Source organism: Bubalus kerabau, chromosome 1 (assembly GCF_029407905.1).
Source record: "Bubalus kerabau isolate K-KA32 ecotype Philippines breed swamp buffalo chromosome 1, PCC_UOA_SB_1v2, whole genome shotgun sequence".
NCBI classification, from domain to species: domain Eukaryota; kingdom Metazoa; phylum Chordata; class Mammalia; order Artiodactyla; family Bovidae; genus Bubalus; species Bubalus kerabau.
The window spans coordinates 219,305,142-219,328,234 of NC_073624.1; the positions used below are offsets into that span (position 1 = coordinate 219,305,142).

The following is a 23,093-nucleotide window of genomic DNA, read 5'->3' on the forward strand; positions in this document are numbered from 1 at the left end:
TTGTCATTTGCACTTCAAGGCCCTCCAGTTCCAAAGCCTCCAGCACTTTAATCAACATTTAAGTAGGACCCCTGGGGTTGGGGAAGGTGGCCAGGGGAGGGTAAAACTGTCAGAGAGTTGACAGTCAGGGCATCTCAAGGAAAAGGAAAGAGAGGGCACTGGGAGCTGGTCAAGGGCAGGCTGTTGCTGGGGCAGGCCAGGGAAATGGGGCCAGGACACCCTGCAGCCAGACCAAGCTCAGGGCCTTCTCAGGCATTCTGCCCCTGCCTTTGTCAATGACAGAAACCCTCAGTAATGAGGTCTGGGTTAATGAAATGGAGACTATAAAGAACATGCAACAAAAGACAGAGGGAAAGAGGACACAGAAATGGAAGGGGGGAGTAGAGGAAGTAGTAGTCTTGGTGCTCACCACACAAGTAACCCAGTCCTTGGGGAAAATCCTGACCCTCTCAGCTCTGCCACAAACTAGCTTTATAATGTTGGCCAAGTTACTTAGCATCTGTTAGTTTTCCTCGTTCTCAAAATGAGGATAATAACTTCAGTTGTCTATTTAACATTTGATGGGATTAAGTAAGAATACATATAAAAGCACACAATACAATGCTTGGTTGGATCAAAGAAAAAGCAAGAGAATCCCAGAAAAACATCTACTTCTGCTTCACTGACTACGCTAAAGCCTCTGACTGTGTGGATCACAACAAACTTGTGGAAAATTCTGAAAGAGATGGGAATATCAGACCACCTGACCTGCCTCCTGAGAAATCTGTATGCAGGTCAAGAAGCAACAGAACCGGACATGGAACAAACTGGTTCCAAATCGGGAAAGGAGTACGTCAAGGCTGTATATTGTCACCCTGCTTATTTAACTTATATGCAGAGTACATCATGCGAAATGCCGGGCATGAAGCACAAGCTGGAATCAAGACTGCCGGGAAAAATATCAATAACCTCAGATACACAGATGACACCACCCTTATGGCAGAATTATTGATGAAAGTAAGAGAGTGAAAAAGCTGGCTTAAAATTCCACATTCAAAAAATAATGACATCCAGTCCCAACACTTCATGGCAAATAGATGGAGAAACAATGGAAACAGTAACAGAGCTTATTTTCTTGGGCTCCAAAATCACTGCAGATGGTCACTGCAGCCATGAAATTAAAAGACACTTGCTCCTTGGAAGAAAAGCTATGACAAACCTAGACAGCATATTAAAAAGGAGAGACATTACTTTACCAACAAAGGTTTGTATAGTCAAAGGTTTTTTCAGTAGACATGTACAGATGTGCGAGCTGGACCATAAAGAAGCCTGAGTGTTGAAGAAATGATGCTTTTGAATTGTGTTGGAGAAGACTCTTGAGAGTCCCATGGACTTCAAGGAGATCAAACCAGTCAGTCCTAAAGGAAACAAGTCCTGAATATTCACTGGAAGGACTGATGCTGAAGCTCCAATACTTTGGCCACCTGATGCAAAGAACTGACTCATTGGAAAGGACCCTGAGGCTGGGGAAGATTGAAGCAGGAGGAGAAGGGAACACAGAGGATGAGATGGTTGGATGGCATCACCAACTAATGGACATGAGTTTGAGCAAGCTCCAGGAGTTGGTGATGGACAGGGAAGCCTGGCGTGCTGCAGTCCATGGGGTTGCAAAAAGTTGGACACGACTGAATGACTGACTATGCTTGGTACATGATAAGCTTATTATTATCATCATCATTGTTATTACATCATTATCATCACCACCATCTTTTCCCCAAAGAGAAAATGTGCTGTAAGCTTTAAACAGAGGCCTGAGGACTAAGGGATAGCGGAAGAAGTGCACACATTCTGTGACCCAGCACTGGTCACATTCCTATAAGAAACTCTCATGGCAGATTCATGTCAATGTATGGCAAAACCAATACAATATTGTAAAATAAAAAAATAAATAAATAAAGGAAAGAAAGAAACTCCCACAGCAGCCCTGGTGGCATGGAGACTTTCTTGGATCCCAAAGATCCCTCTACTTGTGTGAAAATACTTACCGAGTTCTTATGACAGAGGCAGAAGTTGAAGCAGGAGACCATCAGCATGCTGAGCAGTACACACAGAGGAGCCATCCTAAAAAGGAGCAGGCCCTGGTGAGGCATAGTTAGAGGCCTGAGGAATGTAAACACAGAAGATAGAAGGTCAATAATGAAGCTGGTGCCTGACACCCCTCCCCGCCTGCCCCAACACAGTGATTCCCATGATCTCACTTTTTTCACAGATGTCAAACATTTCAGATGATGTCAGACATTTCCGGAATAGAGGTATCACAGGTCTCCTACCCCAGATGTAGAACAACCTAAAGTAATCCTCCATTCCCCCATATGAGGAGATATGCCTTGGCTGAAACTGTCAACCTAAAGTAAGCCTCCATTCCCCCATATGAGGAGAGAGGCGTTGGCTGAAACTGTAGTCATCCAGGACCTTTGCACGAGTTATTCAGGTTGATGCAAAAGTAACTGCAGTTTCAGATTGTGAATTTTAAATCATTATAAGTAGGCTCAAACATATCTTTATTAATCAAAATAGGTACCATTACAATCAACACATTTTTGCCAATGAGAAATAAGCTGGTTTATTCCTGTAGTGTAAAAATCCATGCTTTGAGATTTGACAAACTTGTAAAATATTTTCTGCCTTCTGCTGCTTGTGGAAGCGTTTTCCCTGCAAAAAGTTGTCGATATGCTTAAACCAGGAGTTCGATGGCAAGAGGTCAGGTGAATATGGAGGATGAGGCAAAACCTCATAGTCCAATTCATTCAACTTTTGAAGCGTTGGTTGTGCGACCTGCAATCAGGCACTGTCATGGAGAAGAACTGGACCCTTTCCGTTAACTAATGCCATCTGTAAGCATTGCAGTTTTCGGTGCATCTCATCAAATTGCTGAGCATACTTTTCAGATGTAACGGTTTCACCAGGATTCAGAAAGCTGTAGTGGATCAGATGGCAGCAGACCACCAAACAGTAACCAGGTCCTTTTTGTGGTGCAAGTTTGGCTTTGGGAAATGCTTTGCAGCTTCTTCTCAGTTCAACTACTGAGCTCATTGTTGTATAAAATCCACTTTTTGTCACAAGTCACAATCCGATTGAGAAATGGTGCATTGTTGCACAGAATAAGAGAAGACGACACTTCAAAACGATGATTTCTTTTATTTTCAGTCAGTTCATGAGGCACCCACTTATCAAGCTTTTTCACCTCTCCAATTTGCTTCAAATGTGAAATGACCGTAGAATGGTCAACGCTGAGTTCTTCGGCAACTTCTCATGTTAAGTTTTAAGAGGATCAGCACTGATGATTGCTCTCAGTTGGTCACTGTCAACTTTCAGTGGTCATCCACTAAGCTCCTCATCTTCGAGGTTCTAGTCTCCTTTGCAAAACTTCTTGAACCACCACTGCACTGTACGTTCATTAGCAGTTCCTGGGCCAAACGCGTTGTTAACGTTGAGTTGTCTCTGCTGCTTTACGATTCATTTTGAACTCGAATAAGAAAAACACTCGAATTTACTTTTTGTCTAATATCATTTCCATAGTCCAAATTAAATATAAAATAAACAGCATGAATAAGTCATTAGTAAAAAATTATAAAGAAATGTGCATTAAAATGATGTATAAAATAACCATATTAAGAAAGTACTCCAATATCAAATGGCAGATTTCAACAATGCAAAAACTCAATTACGTTTGTTTCAACCTAATATAATAGCCCTGTCCCTTCCTTCTTCATTATCCAGGTTGTTATTAGGTTGCACAGGGTGGTATTGGCTATGGTGAGGAAAGAAGGAAACTAACCAAATGATCTGTGTGTGAACAGACATGGGCCCAAGTTCACATGAGCCTTTATAACCACTCACTTTTTAAAAAAATTTTGTATTTATTTGACTGCCTGGTCTTAGTTGCAGCATGCAGGATATTAGATCTTCAATACGGCACATGGGATCCAGTTCCCTGACCAGGGATCGAACCCTAACCCCTCCATTGGAAGTGCGGAGTCTTAGGCACTGGACCACCAGGGAAGTCCCTAAATAGTTACAGGTTACATAGTCCCTAAATGGTTATAGTCCCTAATGGTTAACCATTCACTTCTTAACCATATCTACTGTTATACCTGAAGGCAGATACCATTAGCATCCCCTAAAACAGCAAAATTCAATATTCCCAAGTCATAAAGCCTTTTACACCACTTTTCAGACAATCAAACAAACCAAAGTGCAGGCCCTCATGGCTGTTAAACTTTAAATGATACAAGGATAAAAGGATATCCCATGTTCACAGATTGGCGGCTTAATATCATTAAGATGACAGTACTACCCAGAGCAATATTCAGATTCAACGCAATCCCTATCAAAATCCTGATGGTGAGGAGTTTGCTCACGGTCCAGTGGTTAGGACTTGGCACTTTCACTGTTCAATCCTTGGTTGGGGAATTTAAGATCCTATTAGCATAATGTATGCTCCCCCCAACCTCCACCAAAAAAAAAAAAAAATCCCAATACTGAAAAGGAAGAACAAAGTTGGAGGACTCACATTTCCTGATTTCAAGACTTACTACAAAGCTACAGTAATTAAAACACTGTGGGGAAAAAACAAAAAAACACTGTTGTATAGGTGTAAGGACAGATATACAGACCAATGGAACAGAACTGAGAGTCCAGAAATAATTACATATGCAATAAGTTGATTTTCAACAATGTTATCTAGACAGTTCAATGGGGAAGGGACAGTCTCTCCAACAAACTGTCCCGGAACAATTGGATATCCACATGCAAAAGAATGAAGTAGACTCTTCCCTTATATCATATACAAAAATTAACTCAAAATGTATTAAGAGAGAAAATTCTTAGGAAAACGTAGGGAAAATCTTCATAACCTCAGATTTGGCAATAGTTTCTTAAATATAATAACCAAAGCACAGATGATAAATGGAAAAACAAACAGAACTCTTTCAAAATTAAAAGTTTTAATTTTGTGCCTCAAATGACATTATAAGGAAAGTGAAAAGACAACTCAAAAAATTAGAAAAATATTTGTAAGTCTTCTATCTTATAATGATGTAGTATCCAGAATATATAAATAACACCTATAACTCAACAACAAAAATTTAAATGGGCAAAAAACTTGAATAGACATTTCTCCAAAGAAGATATACACAGACCAATAGGGACATGAAAGGATTCTCATCATTAATCACTAAGGAAATGCAAATCAAAGCCACAATGAAACACTGTACCATTTTATATCCACCATTATGGCTAAAGTTTATTTAAAAAAGAGAGAGAGAGAGCAACAAATGTTAATGAGGATGTGGAGAAACTAAAACCCTAGTACAATGCTGGTGGGAATGTGGAATGGTACAGCTGCTGTGGCACAGTTTGGCGATTCCTCAAAAAGATAAATATAGATCTACTATATATGTGATCCAGCAATTCCACCCCAGGGACATACTCCACCTAAAAGTTCCGAAAACATTGACTCAAACAGGTACCTCCATATGAACGTTGATAATATCATTACTGACAACAGTGAAATAAGTAGAAATAACTTAGGTATTCAACAGATTTTTTTTCAAATGTGGTACATACAATGGAACATTATTCAGTCATAAAAAATGAAATTCTGATACATGCTTCAACATGAATAAACCTTAAAAATATTAGGCTAAATTAAATGAACTAGACACAAAAGGATAGATATTGTATGGTTCTACTTAAGTGAAATATCAAGAATAGGCAAATTGGAGTACTGAAAAAATTTTGGTCAGTAAACTAGAGAGGAAGTCAAAAGAACTTAACCCAAACAGGCAAATGACCCCAGAAAGAAAGGCAGAGAGAAAAAATAATAATAATAAACTTAAAAAAAAAAAACCTTAGCGGGACTTCCCTGGTGATGCAGTGGCTAAGACTCCACACTCCCAATGCAGGGGGCCCAGGTTCAATCCCTTGTCAGGCAGCTCGATCCCCACATGCCACAGCTAACAGTTCACAAGCCACAACTAAAGAGCCTGTATGCTGCAAGTAAACGATCTCCCATGCCGCAACTAGAACCTGGGCAGCCAAATAAATAAATTTGGGGGAAAAAAAACCTTAAAAAACTTCAGAACCTGTCAGTATCAGTCCAAGACCCTTATAAAAGGTTTGCATGTTGATCATTCAGCCCCAATACACCTCATTAGGCAGTTTACTCAATAAAGTCCTAACTGAATTAATTATAGGGGAAACACCTCAAGAGAGCATGGTATTTTACCTTTTCTCTTTCCTATTCCCGCCACGCTCCATGTTCCACCTCAATAAACTGGTCCTGTGACAAGTCTGCAGTGGGGCCCAAGGCTCTGCCTAAACCCACTATCAGAAGTTATTACCCTGTGCCCATCCCACATCTTCTCAGGGACAGACAGAAACTTTCCCTAAGGACATCTGGAGCCATGAAGGAAAACAGCCCTGCTGGACTGACACTGTGCTAAAAAAGCACAGCCAAATGGGAAAGCAAAGGCTTAGGAGCTAAAAATAGCTGCTAAACTCACCCAGCAGCAAAAGCGTTTGCTTTCTGCCAGTTTCTCCCCTCTTTTTTTGTAGACAAAATGGAATGGCTGAATGCCACATGAGCTTTCCCCAGCAACCTGGCTCCCTAGGGCACCAATCACACTGAAAGACACTGAGTGAGTTCACAGCACGGCACTGGTTCTGGACAGGTGCCTAGCCATGCCTAGGTGTGCAGGGGAGTGGGGTGCAAGGCTCAGTGAGGATGAACAATGGGCAGAGGCAATCAAGAATGAGAAGTCTAGAAAGGTCCAGGGAAGATGGGTCTCAAGGGGACACGGTCCTGAAGCTTCCTATAATGTCCCATACCTTTTTTATTTCTACATCCTTGGCTGTGGAGAAAAGAGGAATAAAAAATGGAAGCAGTGGGCTCACAGCACTAGCAGGACAACATACATTAAGACAAAAAAGGTTTATCCCAAAAGACTTCCCTTCCCCTACATGAGACTACTCATGTGTATATGCATATACACACAGAAAATTACAAGCTCTCTTCTTACAGCCAGGGTTACACACTTGGAACTGACACTGGGGAAAAAATGAGGAGGAAGAGATAAATGAGAATGAAACCAAGGGCAAAAAAGACAAATGAGCAGGAAAAGGCCCAGAAGGGACTGAGAAAGAAGAGGTTGCGGCAGCTGATGTACAAACACCAGCTTCCCCACCTCCTGGAGTGGGACTGGGGGGCGGGGGGGTACAAGAGAAATGGCAGCTCCCACAGGGCTCCCTACCACCTCCACACACACTAACATCTCAGAAGCATTTTCTGCCAATACCAAGGATAAGAGATCGATTTCCAAATGGATCCCTCATGTCTCCCACAATAATTCCATGTGGACTGCACAACTGACCTATTCGTTGCCTCCATATATTTTTCCATGAATCGGAGGGAGAGAAAACATGGTGGTGCCGGGGGTGGGGGGTGGTATGCCTGGGAAGGCCTAGGAGCAGCGAGGGTGGGAGAAAGGGGTGAGACAGTTTCCCAGGCTTTGCAAGGGCACCCAGAAACAACTGCAAACTCCGTAGCATGCAGACATGGGTAATGGTATCTTCTGTCCTATTAAGGCCTAGCCTCCAACTGCGTCCGCCTGGCCTTTGTCCGTATTTAAGAAGTGGCAACTAGAGAGCAAGTACGCAAGTTTTCCCTGGGCTTTACACGGAGGCTGGGACAAAGGAAAGGAGAAGTAGCCCACAGTTTGGTACCACCATCACAAGCAGGAACCTAGGCAGTGGCAGCAGCAAAAGAAAACCTCAGGCCATGATATAACTAAAGCCAAAGTCACAGAATCCCACTGAGGCACAGTGTGGCATAACAGGCCTGAGGTTAGTACCCTTCCCAAATCACTTGCCACCCACTAACCCTGGGTTCACCTCATCACCTGCTCCTGTACACCCTGCATAACAAACCTTCCCATCATCCCTGGCTCTCAAAAGAAGACAGAACTACATCTTTACATTTAAGGCCTTCTTCTGACTTACAATGCCATCAATTCAGTCCAAGAAAGAGGGAAGTATTTCAGTGTTCCACCAGTAACTCTTTCCTTAAGTATCCTTGGGCTTTGGGACAAAAGAGGTAATAGGGTACTTAAGATGCTCATTTTTCTATCAAAACTGACCATTTGTAGTCTGTACTTCTACTTAAATAGAGGTTGGATGTTCTCAGCAATCTGTATTGCCAACTTACTGCTGCCCGGAGTAGCTGCTGAGGGCATAGGTGGGAGGAGGCCCTTGGACTCAATAGCCCACGACTCCCTGGTGCTTCACGTTCTCCTCTCAATTCATACAGGACTGGGGAGGGGACTGGGCCCTACATAAACATGACATCTTCCCATAACTTTTACCTTCTCTCAAGGAAGGAAAACAAAAGAATGCCATGATGGATGGCAGGAAGCCAAGAGAAGAAGGAGTGAAACTGCTGGACCTCTGAAAACCTCTGACGTGGCTGGTAGGCCCCATGGATGCTGGCTGCTCTCCAGTTGCAGGGCCAAAGCACAGGGAGAAACGGTAAACGTCACAAGTGTTCTTGGCAGGGAGCACTACCTCAGCAGCCTGCCTGGTAACACTACGAACTCCATATTATAAAATGCCCAGGTTCTTAATCTATAGTGTATTGTCCACGTATTTGTTTCCCCAAATCGTCTGGAAAAAGTGAAAGGGCAAGAATTTATACTTCCATCTTACTAGAAGAAAATTAAAGCAAAGGGATTTAAAACATTAGGTTGAAAGTGTAAGTACATGAATTTAGAGTCAGACACATGTAAAGCCAAGTCTTGGCTCTGCCAATTTCTAACTATGTGATCCTGGACACACTTCACTAGGCCTCAGTTTGTTTGCCTATAAAATGGGCATAATAAAAGCTCCTACTTCAAACGATATTAGGGAGGAATAAACAAAACAATGCATGGAAAGTACATGGTACAGCACCTGGCACCTAGTTATCACACCATCATTAGACTGGGGATGAGGACTTGCCCCTGGGCCCACAGGCAGCCAGAGCCAGGTTAGGCACCCTAGAAACACTCTCCAGAGCTCCTGCCTCCTGCTGGATCGACATACCCTCTAACTGACCCTACATTTCAAAATTTAGGACCAAGGCCTTTTGTTGGGTATCTACTCTCAGGAGGTAAAGGAAACAGATGTTCAAAGGAGGAGCCCTACAGCTAAAAATGGTGAGACTCAAGCCAATTTTCTGCTGAGCACTGAGGCAGACCTAGCCCACTGAGTGCTTTTCCCAGCATAGTACTGCCCAGAGAGCCAGGCCACCATCATGTAGAACTTGCATTTGCAGGAACAGCTATAAAAGAGGATGAACTCTTCCCACAAACACATTCATTACTATTTGTGTGCTACACAAACTCATACATGCACACACACACACAATCACCTCTCCACAAACAGAAGCTCACCACCTAATTTAGGAAAACAAATATGAAGCTGAAAAAACAATGCAGAGAGAACACTGAAAGGAGAGCCCTGACAAGGGAGAACAATGTGCAAAGGCTTAGGAAAAGAAATGGATTTTCCAAGGATAATTTGAAGGACAAGAGAAGTAAGTTTGAAGAGGTCAGGCAAACAGGCTTTTCCCCTAAGACATAAATTAAGCAGAAAGTCAGGAGGTAGACAGCAATTAAATGAAAAGAGCTTTTGAACTGCAAAAGAAATGTGGCTTCTAACCCCAGTCTAAACCGTAACTGGTAGCAAGCTGGACTTGGAACATCCTTAAGCCACTGACCATTTGTGTAATGGCAACAGTGTGTGCCCCAAATACTGAAGTCATGCCTAAGGCCAAGCAAATGGGGACTACTCTCAATAAAATCCAAGGCACCCTAAAAGGAAAGCGACTAGATGAAGCTACTGAAGGGTAAAAAGTTCACAATGGACCTAAGCCTCTGCCTGACCAGAGAAGAGTTACAAGGCCAAAATCCACTTGTAAAGCCTGCAACGGAGAGATCTAGTGAAGCCTTTCCAGCAGCAACACAGAAATAGGTGTTGGCCCTGCCAGAGAGCACATGGAGCCAAGAAGGCCCAGGCCCAGCTCCGCAGGCCCAGCTGGGACTACAGCTCTGGAAAGAAGACAACATGGGATGGGATGAAATAGGAAGGGGCATTCCTAACCCCTTCTCAATACTCTGTACTCCAAAACGAGGGGGACATGACCAAGCCCATCCCTACCCTATCTGAAGAGAACAGATCTTCAAGAAGGTAGCTAAGTTGCTGCTGCTGCCGCCTGCTGCCAAGTCGCTTCAGTCATGTCCGACTCTGTGCGACCCCATGGACTGCAGCCTACCAGGCTTCTCCGTCCCTGGGATTCTCCAGGCAAGAACACTGGAGTGGGTACTACATATAAAAATAGATAACCAACAAGTACCTACCATACAGTACAGGGAAACATACTCAGTATCTTGTGTGTGCTAAGTCATTTCAGTCATGTCTGACTCTGTGCAATCCTATGGACTATAGCCCACCAGGCTCCTCTGTTCATGGGGATTCTCCAGGCAAGAATACTGGAGTGGGTTGCCAGGCCCTTCTCCAGGGGATCTTCCCAATACAGGGATCAAACCTGGGTCTCCTGCACTCCTGCAGGCAGATTCTTTACCATCTGAGCCACTAGGGAAGGCCTCAATATCTTGAAACAATCTGTAATGAAAAGGAATCTGAAAACGGATAGATAGATATGTATAACTGAATCACTTTGCTGTATATGTGAAATTAAAGCAACACTGTAAATCAACAGTATTTCAACTGAAAAAGATTTTCTAAGGTAGCTAAGCATATTAGCAAAACACCGCAATCCCATAGACAAAAGATAGTGGCTCCATCAAAAAGAAATCAAGTGACAAGTAGAGTGACTGAATAAAATGGAGCCCAGCCCGACCCTCTCCAGACCTATCCTATTCAGCCCCAGCCTTCAAAGAATCTAATACTAGAAGAAAGCTTAAGACTCAGTCTTCATTTGACCTGCTAACAATCGATATCTACACACAGAATAACCAGAGTTCAATGCCTTTAGGCATGGGCTTGTCGTTGCATCCAGGAAGGCTCTGGCAACTTCATGCCTGTTGAAGACAAAGAGGTAGATAGGACTAGAGCAAGAAAAGAATTTTGGTGGCATTATCCAGAAGTGACAATCAAAGCAATAAGAAGAGTCCTTCTATTAGGGAGAAAACTTACAGAGAAAGGAATAATGGGCCAAGAAGAGTTTTCCAGCCATGACTGGAGGTTAGGAAAAGAAAGAAGAACAATCCAGGGGACAAGATGAAAAACATTAAGAATAGTGAAGAATTATACAGATCAAAAGAGGAGAGAATCCTGAGAAAATCAAGTTGTGGCAACAAAGTCAAGAGGTCAGTCAGAATAAGGATGAGAAAAGCCACTGGATTTGGCAATGAGACAGCCAGAGGGCCCTTCTAAAAAAGAACTAGATGTACAAGGGTAGTACATTTGGAAACAGTGAGTAGGTCCAGTGATGTTTGGAGATTTGGGGCCACTTCTCTAAATCCAGTTTTTTCAACATTTTTCCTAGAGTCACAATGATAACAGAGAAAATACTAGCCCCAGTGGTCCTATAGAGAGATTCTCTGATGCTACACAACAGGTTCCCATGATGGTGTAGAGCTTCCCCAAAACACACACATCCTCAGGATAGTGATGAGCACAGTCACACCAGTGGAGAAAGGAGGAAGGGAGACAAACTCTTCAAGAACAAACTCCCATCAGACACAACTCCACCTTCTCTAAGCTCTCAGATCACTCAGAAGCCTTAGTCCTTACACTCTGTAGAGCTGTAATAATCCTAATTACAGCACTTGGATTGAAGGATAAAGAGAAATACCCCAGTGATACCCAATCCTCCAGTATTCAAATGCAGTATTTGGGCAGCCCAGAGGAAAATAAATTCTAATTATAGCCAGTATTTATAAAGTACTTTCTATGTTCCAAGCAAAGTTCTAAGCTCATTTATTCTTCACCACAACCCTGTGATGGGGCTCTAATATGATTTTGCCCATGATGGGACTAAAATTCAGAAAGGTTAAGCAATCTGCCCAAGTGCACACAGCCAGAAAGTAGTAGAGTCATGATTCAAAGCCAGTTTGGCCCCAGAACCCATGCTCTTTTCAGACCTTGCTGCTTTTCCAGTGGTAGATGAAATCAGCCTTTCATTTGTTTTGCAACAGTGTGAATACAAAAGCACACATTTTGTGTCAGGAGAGAAAATTTGTTTTTAATGAGCCTACTGTGGAGAGACCACTTCTACCAAGTCTGTATTTCTGCACATCATACACACACACACACACACACACACACACATATTTTAATTAATGAAAGCCCTTGGCATAGCACAGCCCACAGGAGAGGCACAGACACTCAAGAAGAAGAAAGTCTTTGACTCAGACTGCAACCAGTTCACTGTCACCCTGTATGACTTGACCTCATGACCTCCCATAACTTGGGCTCCCCAGCTGTCCAAGAAGCAAAAACACCCTTGCTCTCCCTTACAGTCCAGCACTAAGCACTCCCCTCATACACACTCAACTGTCTGGAAAGAACTCAGCAGAGGTAAGGAGAGACCTCTACTGCGTAAAAGTTGGCCCACATGATATCCAAACTCACTTACCACTAGTCTTTGATCCTATTTCCACACATGGCATACATAGGACAGAATTATTTCTATACAGCAGATGAAGAAAAGAGAGACCAAAAAGGTGAGTGGGGCTTGCCTAAGCACACCAGCAAGCAACAAGGCAAAGTAGAGATACCCCGGCCAGGGTGAGTGTACTTTCTACTAGGCCCTAACCTGCGAGTTTCTATCTAGCAGGCTGTGGGCAAGGAGATCTACTCCTTATATTTGCTCCCTGACCCGCTGTGAGATCCTAGGAATGATCAACCTGTTTCTGATGACAGTAGCCAAGGTTACCAGAAGCTCTACTCAACTCCATCTTCACTCTGATATAATGAAAAGAATGTGGGCTCTGGATTTCCACTCAGGTCTCCCCAATTAGTTGTGGGACTTTGGACTAGCTGCTTAACCTCTCTCTCCAAGTTTCAATTCCTGCTTCTAAAAAGGAACTTAACAGTAACTATTCTGTATGATGGCTATTAGCATTAAATGAGATGATGTGATGATAGGAAGCACACAGCACAATGCTTGACACAAACCAAGAGCCTGAGAAGCTTGTAGCTCTCACTAACCACTACTGTTAGAGAAAAGGGCAGGATAAACAAAAACTGTGAGACTGCACCCCCATACAGAAATGTATTCTGACAACAAGTCTCTCCTTAGAACCAACTTCCCTGAGCAGCAAATCTTCCCACACACCTGGACTACACTCTAGCAGCTACAGAGGCATTTCCATTGAAAGCTTCAAGCAATATTGGCTGGCTCTGCATCAGTGCCCACTGAAGAGTTGACTAAGAACAGCCACTTCAGAGCCCAGCTTCCTGGTGACTCGGCCTGTCTTCCTGCTGCTGCTCTCCTACCTCTAAGGGAAAAGAGGGAGGGCAGGAGCAACACGGGCAAATTCAGTAGACAGACTGCTTGGACCACGCTAGCCAGGGTCAGCTGCTATCCAGGGAGTAAGGGCCACCTCCTTCCCTCTCCTTTTAAACTAGTATCTGCTAACAGTAAGCCTGATGGGCTTTCTTTATAGCCTGCTCCTCAAGAATACCAAAGACTTCATACTCTCATCTACACACCACAGGCTGGGGCTAGGGAGGTATCAGAGTTCATCTTTCCTTTGCCTGCTGTCTCCAAATTCCAGCAAAGGTTAGGGCCTCACTGTGGGACTATGACAGGAAGGAGGGTATGACTTCTAGTCCATAGTTACAAATGGACTATCTGCGAATCAGTAAGAACAGTAACCTTTATTCTGTGTCAGCCACTCTGACACTTTAGATTATAAGCATTCAGTATTCACACTCTAGAAACAAGTCCCTTGTACCTCAGGTCCCCTGAGCACACTGGGAACCTTACTGTATAACAGAATATACAAAAGATACCATCACTGCCCTCAGGTGCTTTCTGTCTTGCTCACAATCAATGACTTGCGTGGTTTTCCACATCTGAGTCTCAGACAGTACAATTAAGAAGAAAGCCCTCTTAAGGAATATGCCATGAAAAAATAGATACTGTTACGGGCAACTGGAGACACAAATTACAACTCTGAAATGATGAGAAAGGCAACAATTAGGGTGATCCTTAAACTAATTGAGGAACCCCAAGAAAACAGCATTTGCTTACAGAAATACTTAGTGGCAGCACAAGGACGGGTCACCAAGCACTGAACTTGCTACTACCACGTTGGCCCTGACTACAGCTTCCAGGTAAGTCAGCAACTGAAACATCATATTTTATTTTTAACATGCCTGAGAGTCCAAGACTATTCATAATCCCAGATTCTTAAAAACTTCAAAGGAGGATGAGTTTTAAAATGTATACATTTACATATGTGGGGAGAACACAAAAATCAGATGCTTCTCAACACAGCTCAGGGAGCCATAACTCACAGCTTTCACAATCCCACCAAACACCCAGAGAAAATCTGGGTGCCTTCTCTGAGAGATGGTGGGAGGCTGGGTAGGTAGCCAAGAAACAAAGAAACCTAAACTCAGCACTTGGCAAGACAATTAAGGAGCAGAGGATTTAAAACGCATTGTTTCTGACTCTAAATATGTCTACATTTATTACCAATTTGGGATCAGAAACCACATTTAGTTCTGCCGTGACCACGCACTAAAAATATTAAGCAGAGTATTGCCTAGGAAACAGCAGTTCTCCCTGCTGCAGCAGTCCCATTTCAGAGCTAACTCTGCCATGGTCCCAGGGCTCCCCATCCTGGGCTTCACCGAGATCCCTTGTCACAAGCAGAACTGCCACTGCCCTGACAAGGTCTCACTTGCTTTTTAGAAGGCAGGAACAGGAGCCAGGGCTACAGACTACACAACCTCCTCATCCTCTCCAAGGCTGTGTTACATGGTCAGTGAAATTTCATTTCATGAGCCTATAACAATTACCACCCATCTGACTGGGAGCTGCACAAGGGTAGGGACCATTGTCCACCTAAACCACTGCTGGATCCTCATTGCCTAGCACTGTGCCAGACACTCAAAAAATATCTGTCAGTTGAATAACATCAATAATCTAAAAAGGAGTCATGTGGCATACACAATGGAAAATAATGTCAGTGAAAATATGCACTATAGAGAAACATGAAAACAAAATGCATAAAATACTGCTGAGTGTTGCTTTTGAACTGTGGGGCTGGAGAAGACTCATGAGAGTCCCTTGGACTAGCAAGGAGATCAAACCAGTCAATCCTAAAGGAAATCAACCCTGAATATTCATTGGAAGGACTGATGCTGAAGCCTCAATAGTTTGGCCACATGATGTGAAGAATTAACTCATCAGAAAAGACCCTGATGCTGGGAAAGACTTAAGGCAGAAGGAGAAGGGGACGACAGAGGATAAGATGGTTGGATGGCACCACCAACTCAATGAATATGAGTTTGAGAGAATGTGTCCTTCACCATCTCACCTCCGGGAGATGGTGAAGGACAGGGAAGCCTGGCGTGCTGCTGTCCATGGGCTCGCAAACAGTCAGACATGACTGAGCAACTGAACAACTGTTGAGTGAAGCAGAACATAATGGCACATATGTATGAAGTACCAGAACTCTGAAAAAAGTACCTGTAGCCATCTCGGTGGTCAGATATGAAGTCAGAATTATGGGAAGCTATTTTCAATGAAATCTTTCTTCCTAAAATGTTAGACATACTTAGAAAATATGCTATTTTCAACATAGAAACTGTTCCTTTATCTACTAATTGGCTCTGTTGACTGGGATCACAGAGGTCATGTTCTTGTTCAGCAAGACCATCCACCAAGTAAGGAAAGAAAGAGTGCAAAGAAATAACTGCAGTCTTAAAAATCCAACTCTCAAGTTCACCTTTTTTTTTTAAAAAAAAAAAGTGAGACAACTTCCAGTCTTCCTCACCAGTATAACTGGCTCCCCAGACAGGGGGCCAAGATGAAGGTGCAGAGCCCCCCACCAAAAAAAAAAAGGATGCCAGAGCTCCAAATTGGTACCCCCATGTCACAAAGCCCATGGCCTATTAGCCAGCAACATGCCTATTCAGAAGGGTAGCAGATGACAATTCTTCTAAAATTTCCAAAAATAGAAGAAAAGGGAACACTTCTTAATCCGTTCTGTAAGACCAGAATTACACTGACACCAAAGCAAAACAAGGACACTATAAGAACCAATATCCTTATGAACATACATGAAAAATCTTCAACAAAATACTAGCAAGGCAAATTCACCTGCATTTCAAAATGATTATACAACATGATCAAGTGGGATTTATCCTAGGAATAAAGGGTGGTTTATCACATGAAAATTAACCCATTTAGTAAATTACAGTGGTAGAGTGAAGGGAAAAAAATCACATAATCATCTCAATTGATAAAAAGAAGGCATCTGACAAAATCCAACATCCTTTCATGATAAAAACAATAAACCAGGGATAGGAGAGAACTTCCTTAACATAACTAAGGTCATATATGAAGAAGCAACAGCTAACATCATACTCAGTGATGAAAGACTTAAAAGTTTTTCCTCTAAGATCAGGAATAACACAAGGATGTCTGCTTTTGTCACTGAGGTTCAACCTAACACTGGAAGTTCTAGCCAAAGCAATTAGGCAAGAAAAAGAAACAAAAGGTATCCATATTAGAAAGAAAGAAGCAAGACTATCTGTTTACAGATGACTTTATCTTATACAAAGAAAATCTTGAAGAATCTACAAACAAAAACTATTAGAGCTAATAAATTCCACAGGTACAAAATCAAAACTTAAATCAGTTGTATTTCTATACACTAGCCACTAACAATCCAAAAAGGAAATTAAGAAAATAATTCCATTTAAAATAACATCAAAAAGAATAAAATACTTAGGAATAAATTTAATCAAAGGAGAAAGATTTAACCAAGGCAAAAGACTTATACGCTGAAAACTACAACAGAAATAAAAAGACCTAAAAGAAATTAAAGAAAACCTAAATAAATATAAAGATGTTCTGGGTTCATGAGCTGAAAGACTTAATTTTATTAAGATGACAATACTACTCAAAGGATTATACAGATTCAACATATTCTGTCAAGATACAGATTTAACATAGTCTATGAAAATCCCACAAGCATTTTTTGCAGAAACGAAAAAACTAATTTTAAAATTCACATGGAATTTCAAGATACCCTACCCAGGGACTTCCCTGTCAGTCCAGTGGTTAAGACATCATGCTTCAAATGCAGGGGGACATGGGTTTAATTCCTAGATGGGGACTAAGATTTCACATACCATGCAGCCCAACCAAAAATAAAAATAAATCAAGGTATTCTACTCAAAATAATCTGGAAGAACAATAAAGCTGGAGGATTCAAACATTCTGATTTTAAAACCTACCACAAAGTTACAATAATCAAAACTGCACGAAAATCATATAAACATATAATCTTATATTGATATAAGGATAAACATATACTCTTACATCATTACATCAATTGATTTTTAACAAGGGTGCCGTTGACTAAAAATGGATCAAAGTCTTAAATGTAACAGCTAAAATTATAACATTCTTGGAAGAAAATGTATGGGCCAAAGTGCTTGACCTTGGATCAAGCAACAGGTGCTTAAATAGGACATAAACCACAGGTGATAAAAATAAATAAACTGAACTTCATCAAAATTTTTAAACTTTTATAAACAAAGTCCCACTGTAGAGTACAGGAAATGATATTCAATATCCCAAAATATACCATAACAGGAAAGAATATAAAACAGTATATGTACAAGTGTATCACTTTGCTGTACTGTAGAAATTAACACATTATCAACTATACCTCAATTAAAAAAATAATTTTTAAAAAATTTTTAAAACTTTTGTGCCTCTCATTAGCAAGAGAATGAAAAGATAACCCACAGAATGAGAGAAAATATTGGCAAATCACATATCTAATAAGGGTTTAACATCTAGAATACATAAACAACTCCTATAACTCAACAAGACATGCAACCCAATTTAAAAAAGGGCAAACAACTTGAATAGAAATTTCTCCAAAGACAACATACGAATGGCCAATAAGCACAGGAAATGATGCTCAGTATCAGAGGTCATTGTGGAAATGCAAATCAAAGTTACAGTGAGATATCACTTGATACCTATTAGGACAATTATTTTTTTAGTGAAAACAATAAGTATTGGCAAAGATGTGGAAAATGTAAATGATGTAGTCACTATGGAAAAGTCTGACAATTCTTCAAAAGCTAAACATAAAATCATCATGCCACCCTAGGTATATATCCAAGTAACTGAAAAGAGTAACGCAAACAGACACTAGCATGTGAATGTTCACAACAGCCAAAACATGGAAATAACCTAAGTATCAATAGATGAACAAATTTTTTAAAACAGATTTTTAATTTGGTATACACATATAATGAAATATTATTCAGTCATAAAAATGAGTGAAGTTCTGATACATGCTGCAACATAGATGAATCTTGAAAACATGGTTAAAATGGCAAACTGCATTGTAAATATGAACTCCCTGAGGGGGAAGACTCCTTCCTTATCCACTGTTCCATCTTAGCTAGAGCAGGGTCTAGGACACAGTAGACTCTCAATAAAAGTATGGCTGATAAATAAATAAAGAATGGGTGGGTGGAGACATGACCAGGTGAGCAGATAAACACCATAATCCATAACAGTGATACTCCAGAAGGTGTGCAGAGCAGATTTTTCAGGCAAGGAGACCTTCTGAGGGCTCACCGACCACTCCATAAAGACCTCTGTCTATGGACACCTCACCTTACCTGCAGCTCTACAAGCTGACCTTAGCCCGAGACTCTCATCTCCCGACTCGACCTCATTACCCAGTCAATAATGTCCACAGTTTCAGCGCCTGCCTTCACACAAGTTGCAGCCCTCATACCAAAGCATACCCCAAAGCTCAGATCCTGTACTGGGATTAAGGGGGAATACGGCATTAGTTTCAAATGTAAAATGTTCCTCCCAATCTTATAGCTTACTTCCAACAATCAAAAAGGCCTCATCCTAACCCTGATTGGCACAGCAAGAGCCCACCCCGTTAAAAATTCACTGCATCAGCAGTACAGAGGAGGAAAGCAATCAGCAAGGGAAACAGCTGAATTATTTCAACAGCTGTTAATTATGTGTTCTCTCTTCCTCTCCTCCAAGTCCATGTTCATCTGTGGCCCACGCCTCCACAGTGACTTGGGTTTGTCAAGTATCTATGTCAACTGCAATAACCAAACTTGAGTTCAAGAAGCAATATTAAAAAGCACTAATTAACTGATATTTAAATAACTATGCTTAATGTCAACAAAATCACACTTTAACTTTAAACATCCCCACGTCTATTAGTTGCTTGATTATATTCCTTAAGATCCCTGGACACTGGCACAGAGCACACCTTGGGGAGCAGTTCCCAGGCCCTGGCCCCGGCAGACTGTGGAAGGGGAAGGGCCCAAATCCCTGAGGAAGTGCCAGGAGAGCCCAGTTTTATTCTAGAGTCTCCTAATGAAGTGCTTTCTCTTCACAGCTCTGCTGGTCTCCATAGGGCAATGAGAACATAACAAACACACCCTGAGCCAGGAAAATTCCCAAACCAGGCTACAATTTTTTTAATGTATTATCATTATTTAAAGTGAAAAAAGTGCAAGTCGCTCAGCTGTCTTGACCCTTTGCAACCCCACAGCTGTAGTCGACCAGGCTCCTCTGTCCATGGGATTCTCCAGGCAAGAACACTGGAGTGGGTTGCCATTCCCTTCTTCAGAGGATGTTCCCAACCCAGGGACTGAACCTGGGTCTCTCTCACTGCAGGCAGATTCTTTACCGTCTGAGCCACCAGGAATAAACCCAAGAAGGATGATTTTCCCATCTGCTCTCTTTTCTTAAGAGTGGTATATCATGAGATGCTGAAGCAAGTGTACAAGGGGGATACAACAGGATTCATGACAGCAAGTAGGATCACAGGGCCCTGCAAGATGCCACCAATCACATCCCAGCCTGTCAGGACTCATCAGCCTGCAACTGACAGGAGTACACCTCAACCAACAGCAGTATCCCAGACTGGAGCCTGCAAAGAGACTCTAGGTTCCAGTGAGTGGGCTTGTGATGCCAGTGGGACCCAGGAAGTCTCTCCTGCCACAGTAGGCTCCATGAGGATGACTTGCCAGCTAGTCTTCTCAGAGCACCAGATCTGCTGAAGGGATAACATGCCAGCTACCTGCCCAGGTAAACATACCCTAGGAACAATCAGTCTCACAACTGGCCTCCAAGTGGAGCACATTCAGCTAAGGATCAGTAAGCATTTGAAACCAACATTTTGGGCAGCAGATGCTCTGAACCCAAACCAACTCGCTCATGAGTAAGACAGAATCATTTCCAGAGTACCAAGGGTGTGCCGAGTGGCCCTTGCTTGCCTCACCCTTAGAGCAGGGACCCCAGTTCTTTCTAGTTTCCTTACAAAACTACCCTTTTACCTCTCAGTTGGTATTACATTTTTATTTGTCAGTCAGCACCTTTCCTACTCCTTCCATCTTGCCTAAAGGGCCTGGTCTGACACAAAGTAGGAGGCAATTCTTTCCAATTACTTTATCTCTGTTCAGTCTCTCACTGCTCAGGGATTCCTCTTGTGGCAGCTCTCCTTAAAACAGCCACCACAGCCTCTGGTAATGTCAACAGAAAACACTGTAGAAGAAGATTGGCTGATACTACAATCTCTTACCTGAAAGGCAACCACTCCCATCAACAACCAGGTACAAGCCCTCTCTTCAGAGAAGTTGGATGTTTGGGTGGTAGCTCATGAAAACGTGGAAAACAACGAGAAAAACACAAGAGCGCTACACCCACGCAGCCCAGACAAACTGTTCACTTACTACCTGTAGCTTCACACCCACGCCAAAATCATTTCAACCCCAGGTGAGCACTCAACAGCCACACTAATCCAGAAACATATTTCTGCAAAGACCTTGTTCACCTTCCCATACAGAAGAGCTACCAAAAAATCAAAAACTTTTTCACTGTGAAAGATGGATAAACCCTTACCACCTACTAGGGAACATATATCCAGTTGCCACCACCTCCAACACATCCAACTAGCAGATTATTCACCCTTCAGCACATATTTATTGAGACCTGCTACATCCCAGACATGTGCCAGGTGCTGAGAATACAAAGACTAAGTAAAAAGGGCCTCCAGAAGCCTCGAGATGGGCAATGGAAATAGATAAGTAAATCAGCAGTTATAGTAAGCACTGGGTTGAAAGAGCCCTGAAGGAGCCAGCTAGAAGGCTCTGGCTGCAGGAAAGCACAGGCATCTCCCTCAGGAAATCAATATCAGAGAGGACTTCCGAAACAGGAAAAGGAATTAACCAACCAAAGACAATGAGAAAAGCATCCCAAACAGAGGCAAGACAGCTTTTTTGAAGGCCTGGAGGCCTACAACTCAGAACATGTATTTATTTCAACATGCTGGAGGAAAGGATTTACAGAGGAGTGGCCTCGTGATATGTTAAGAATCCACTTTGTCAGATGGTTTTCAAACACATAGCTTAGGTTGTCTAGGCAACCCTCTGGAATCTCTCTCCTTTTCAGAACTGCCCCATGGTGAAAAGGGGACTAGAGAGAGGAAAAAGAAGATAGGAGGGTCACCACTGTTTATGAAATCTGCTTATGAGCTCACTCCTTTGCCTTGTGGTTCAGGGTTTGTTAGTTCTCGAAAATTTTCAACATCTATTAATAGAAGGAATTAGTTTGTAAACAAAATTTGGATTTGGGCTGTATTATCCTTCACTACAGTGGCCCAAAACCCAAGTAGATAATTTGAACAGGAAATCAGCCTGAGAATCTAGGCACACTCTCCCCAAGGATATGCCTTGCTCTATTCTCCTCTGTATTTTTTCACACTCAACATGCCCAGAGATACTATACTGATCCTCCTCTAGAAATGCCTAGCTTTAACTGCACGAGCCAGAAACCCAGAAGGCCTCAACACCTCCCTCTCCTTACCCCACTTCCTGTCTTCCCCCATCCATCATTAACTACCAACTATTTTATCTATTTTCCTTCAAGTTCACCTGCCCAAACTACTAACGCCACCCGCAACCACCACCTCTCAGGTGAGGGCAACCCAAGCTGATGAGCACAATGAGGAAGCAGAAGGTGAACAGCTTTAATGAATCAGTTATTTTTCTCAGCCCAGGGTTTCTGGAATAACCCAAATCCAGTCTTCTGAACCCCTCTGAAAGGCACTCAATAAAAGCCACTGTCTTCCTCAGATGAAGAGCATCACTCAGGGAACCCATTCAATAACAACAGCAAACTGGAATATGCGCTGCAGAGGTTTGGTGCCTAGAGGTACCAAAGCCTTGGGACCTCAGAGACCAAAGCCAAACCACTGATTATGGGAATCAAATCCCAAGCAAAGCAAACTTGCCCCCTCACAGCCCCACCCCTCATAGCCCATGGAGACTTACAAATGAGGATAGCCACTGAGCTAAAGAGTCTTCATATCTACTCCATCTGCCCTAAAAGCAGCCATTTCCTTCCACCAAAGCAGGTAGAAGAAAGCAACTTTCAGGAGGACAATATTGGTGCTGAGAGTAGCTTAGAAAACAATATCCCCAAAAAAGGGATAAAATGCAAAGAAGAAGAAGGGACATCTAGCCATGGCTCTTAGCCTCAATTCATTGGGAACTTCCCTTCATCCCATTCCTTACCAGTGGCCCACACAAAAGCCCAGAAGGAATAAATGTATATTGAATAAACGAATGAAGCAATGAACAAATAAGGAGACTGAGAGGCTGGAGGGAGGTGGCAACAAGACAGAAAGATGGTCCTGCTCAAAACCATCCCTCCAGTCATTCAGGTGTCCCTGGGATCTCAATGTACTAGACACCTGTGCAAGCTGCCGGGCACATACAGGCTGCACAAACTATGAAAAGAGGACAGA

The 23,093-nt window shown here is 42.4% G+C and overlaps 1 protein-coding gene across 5 annotated transcripts in view; it reads right to left on the reverse strand.

Moving 5' to 3' along the window:
• Positions 1-23,093, reverse strand: part of SIL1 (SIL1 nucleotide exchange factor) — a 246,140-nt gene that overhangs the window by 180,501 nt on the left and 42,546 nt on the right. For all 5 annotated transcript variants that reach the window (XM_055554958.1, XM_055554943.1, XM_055554951.1 and 2 more), the window contains exon 2: positions 2,025-2,139. In XM_055554958.1, the coding sequence (XP_055410933.1) occupies positions 2,025-2,129 (105 nt within the window). In that variant the 5' untranslated portion in view covers positions 2,130-2,139. The remainder of the gene's footprint in view (positions 1-2,024; positions 2,140-23,093) is intronic.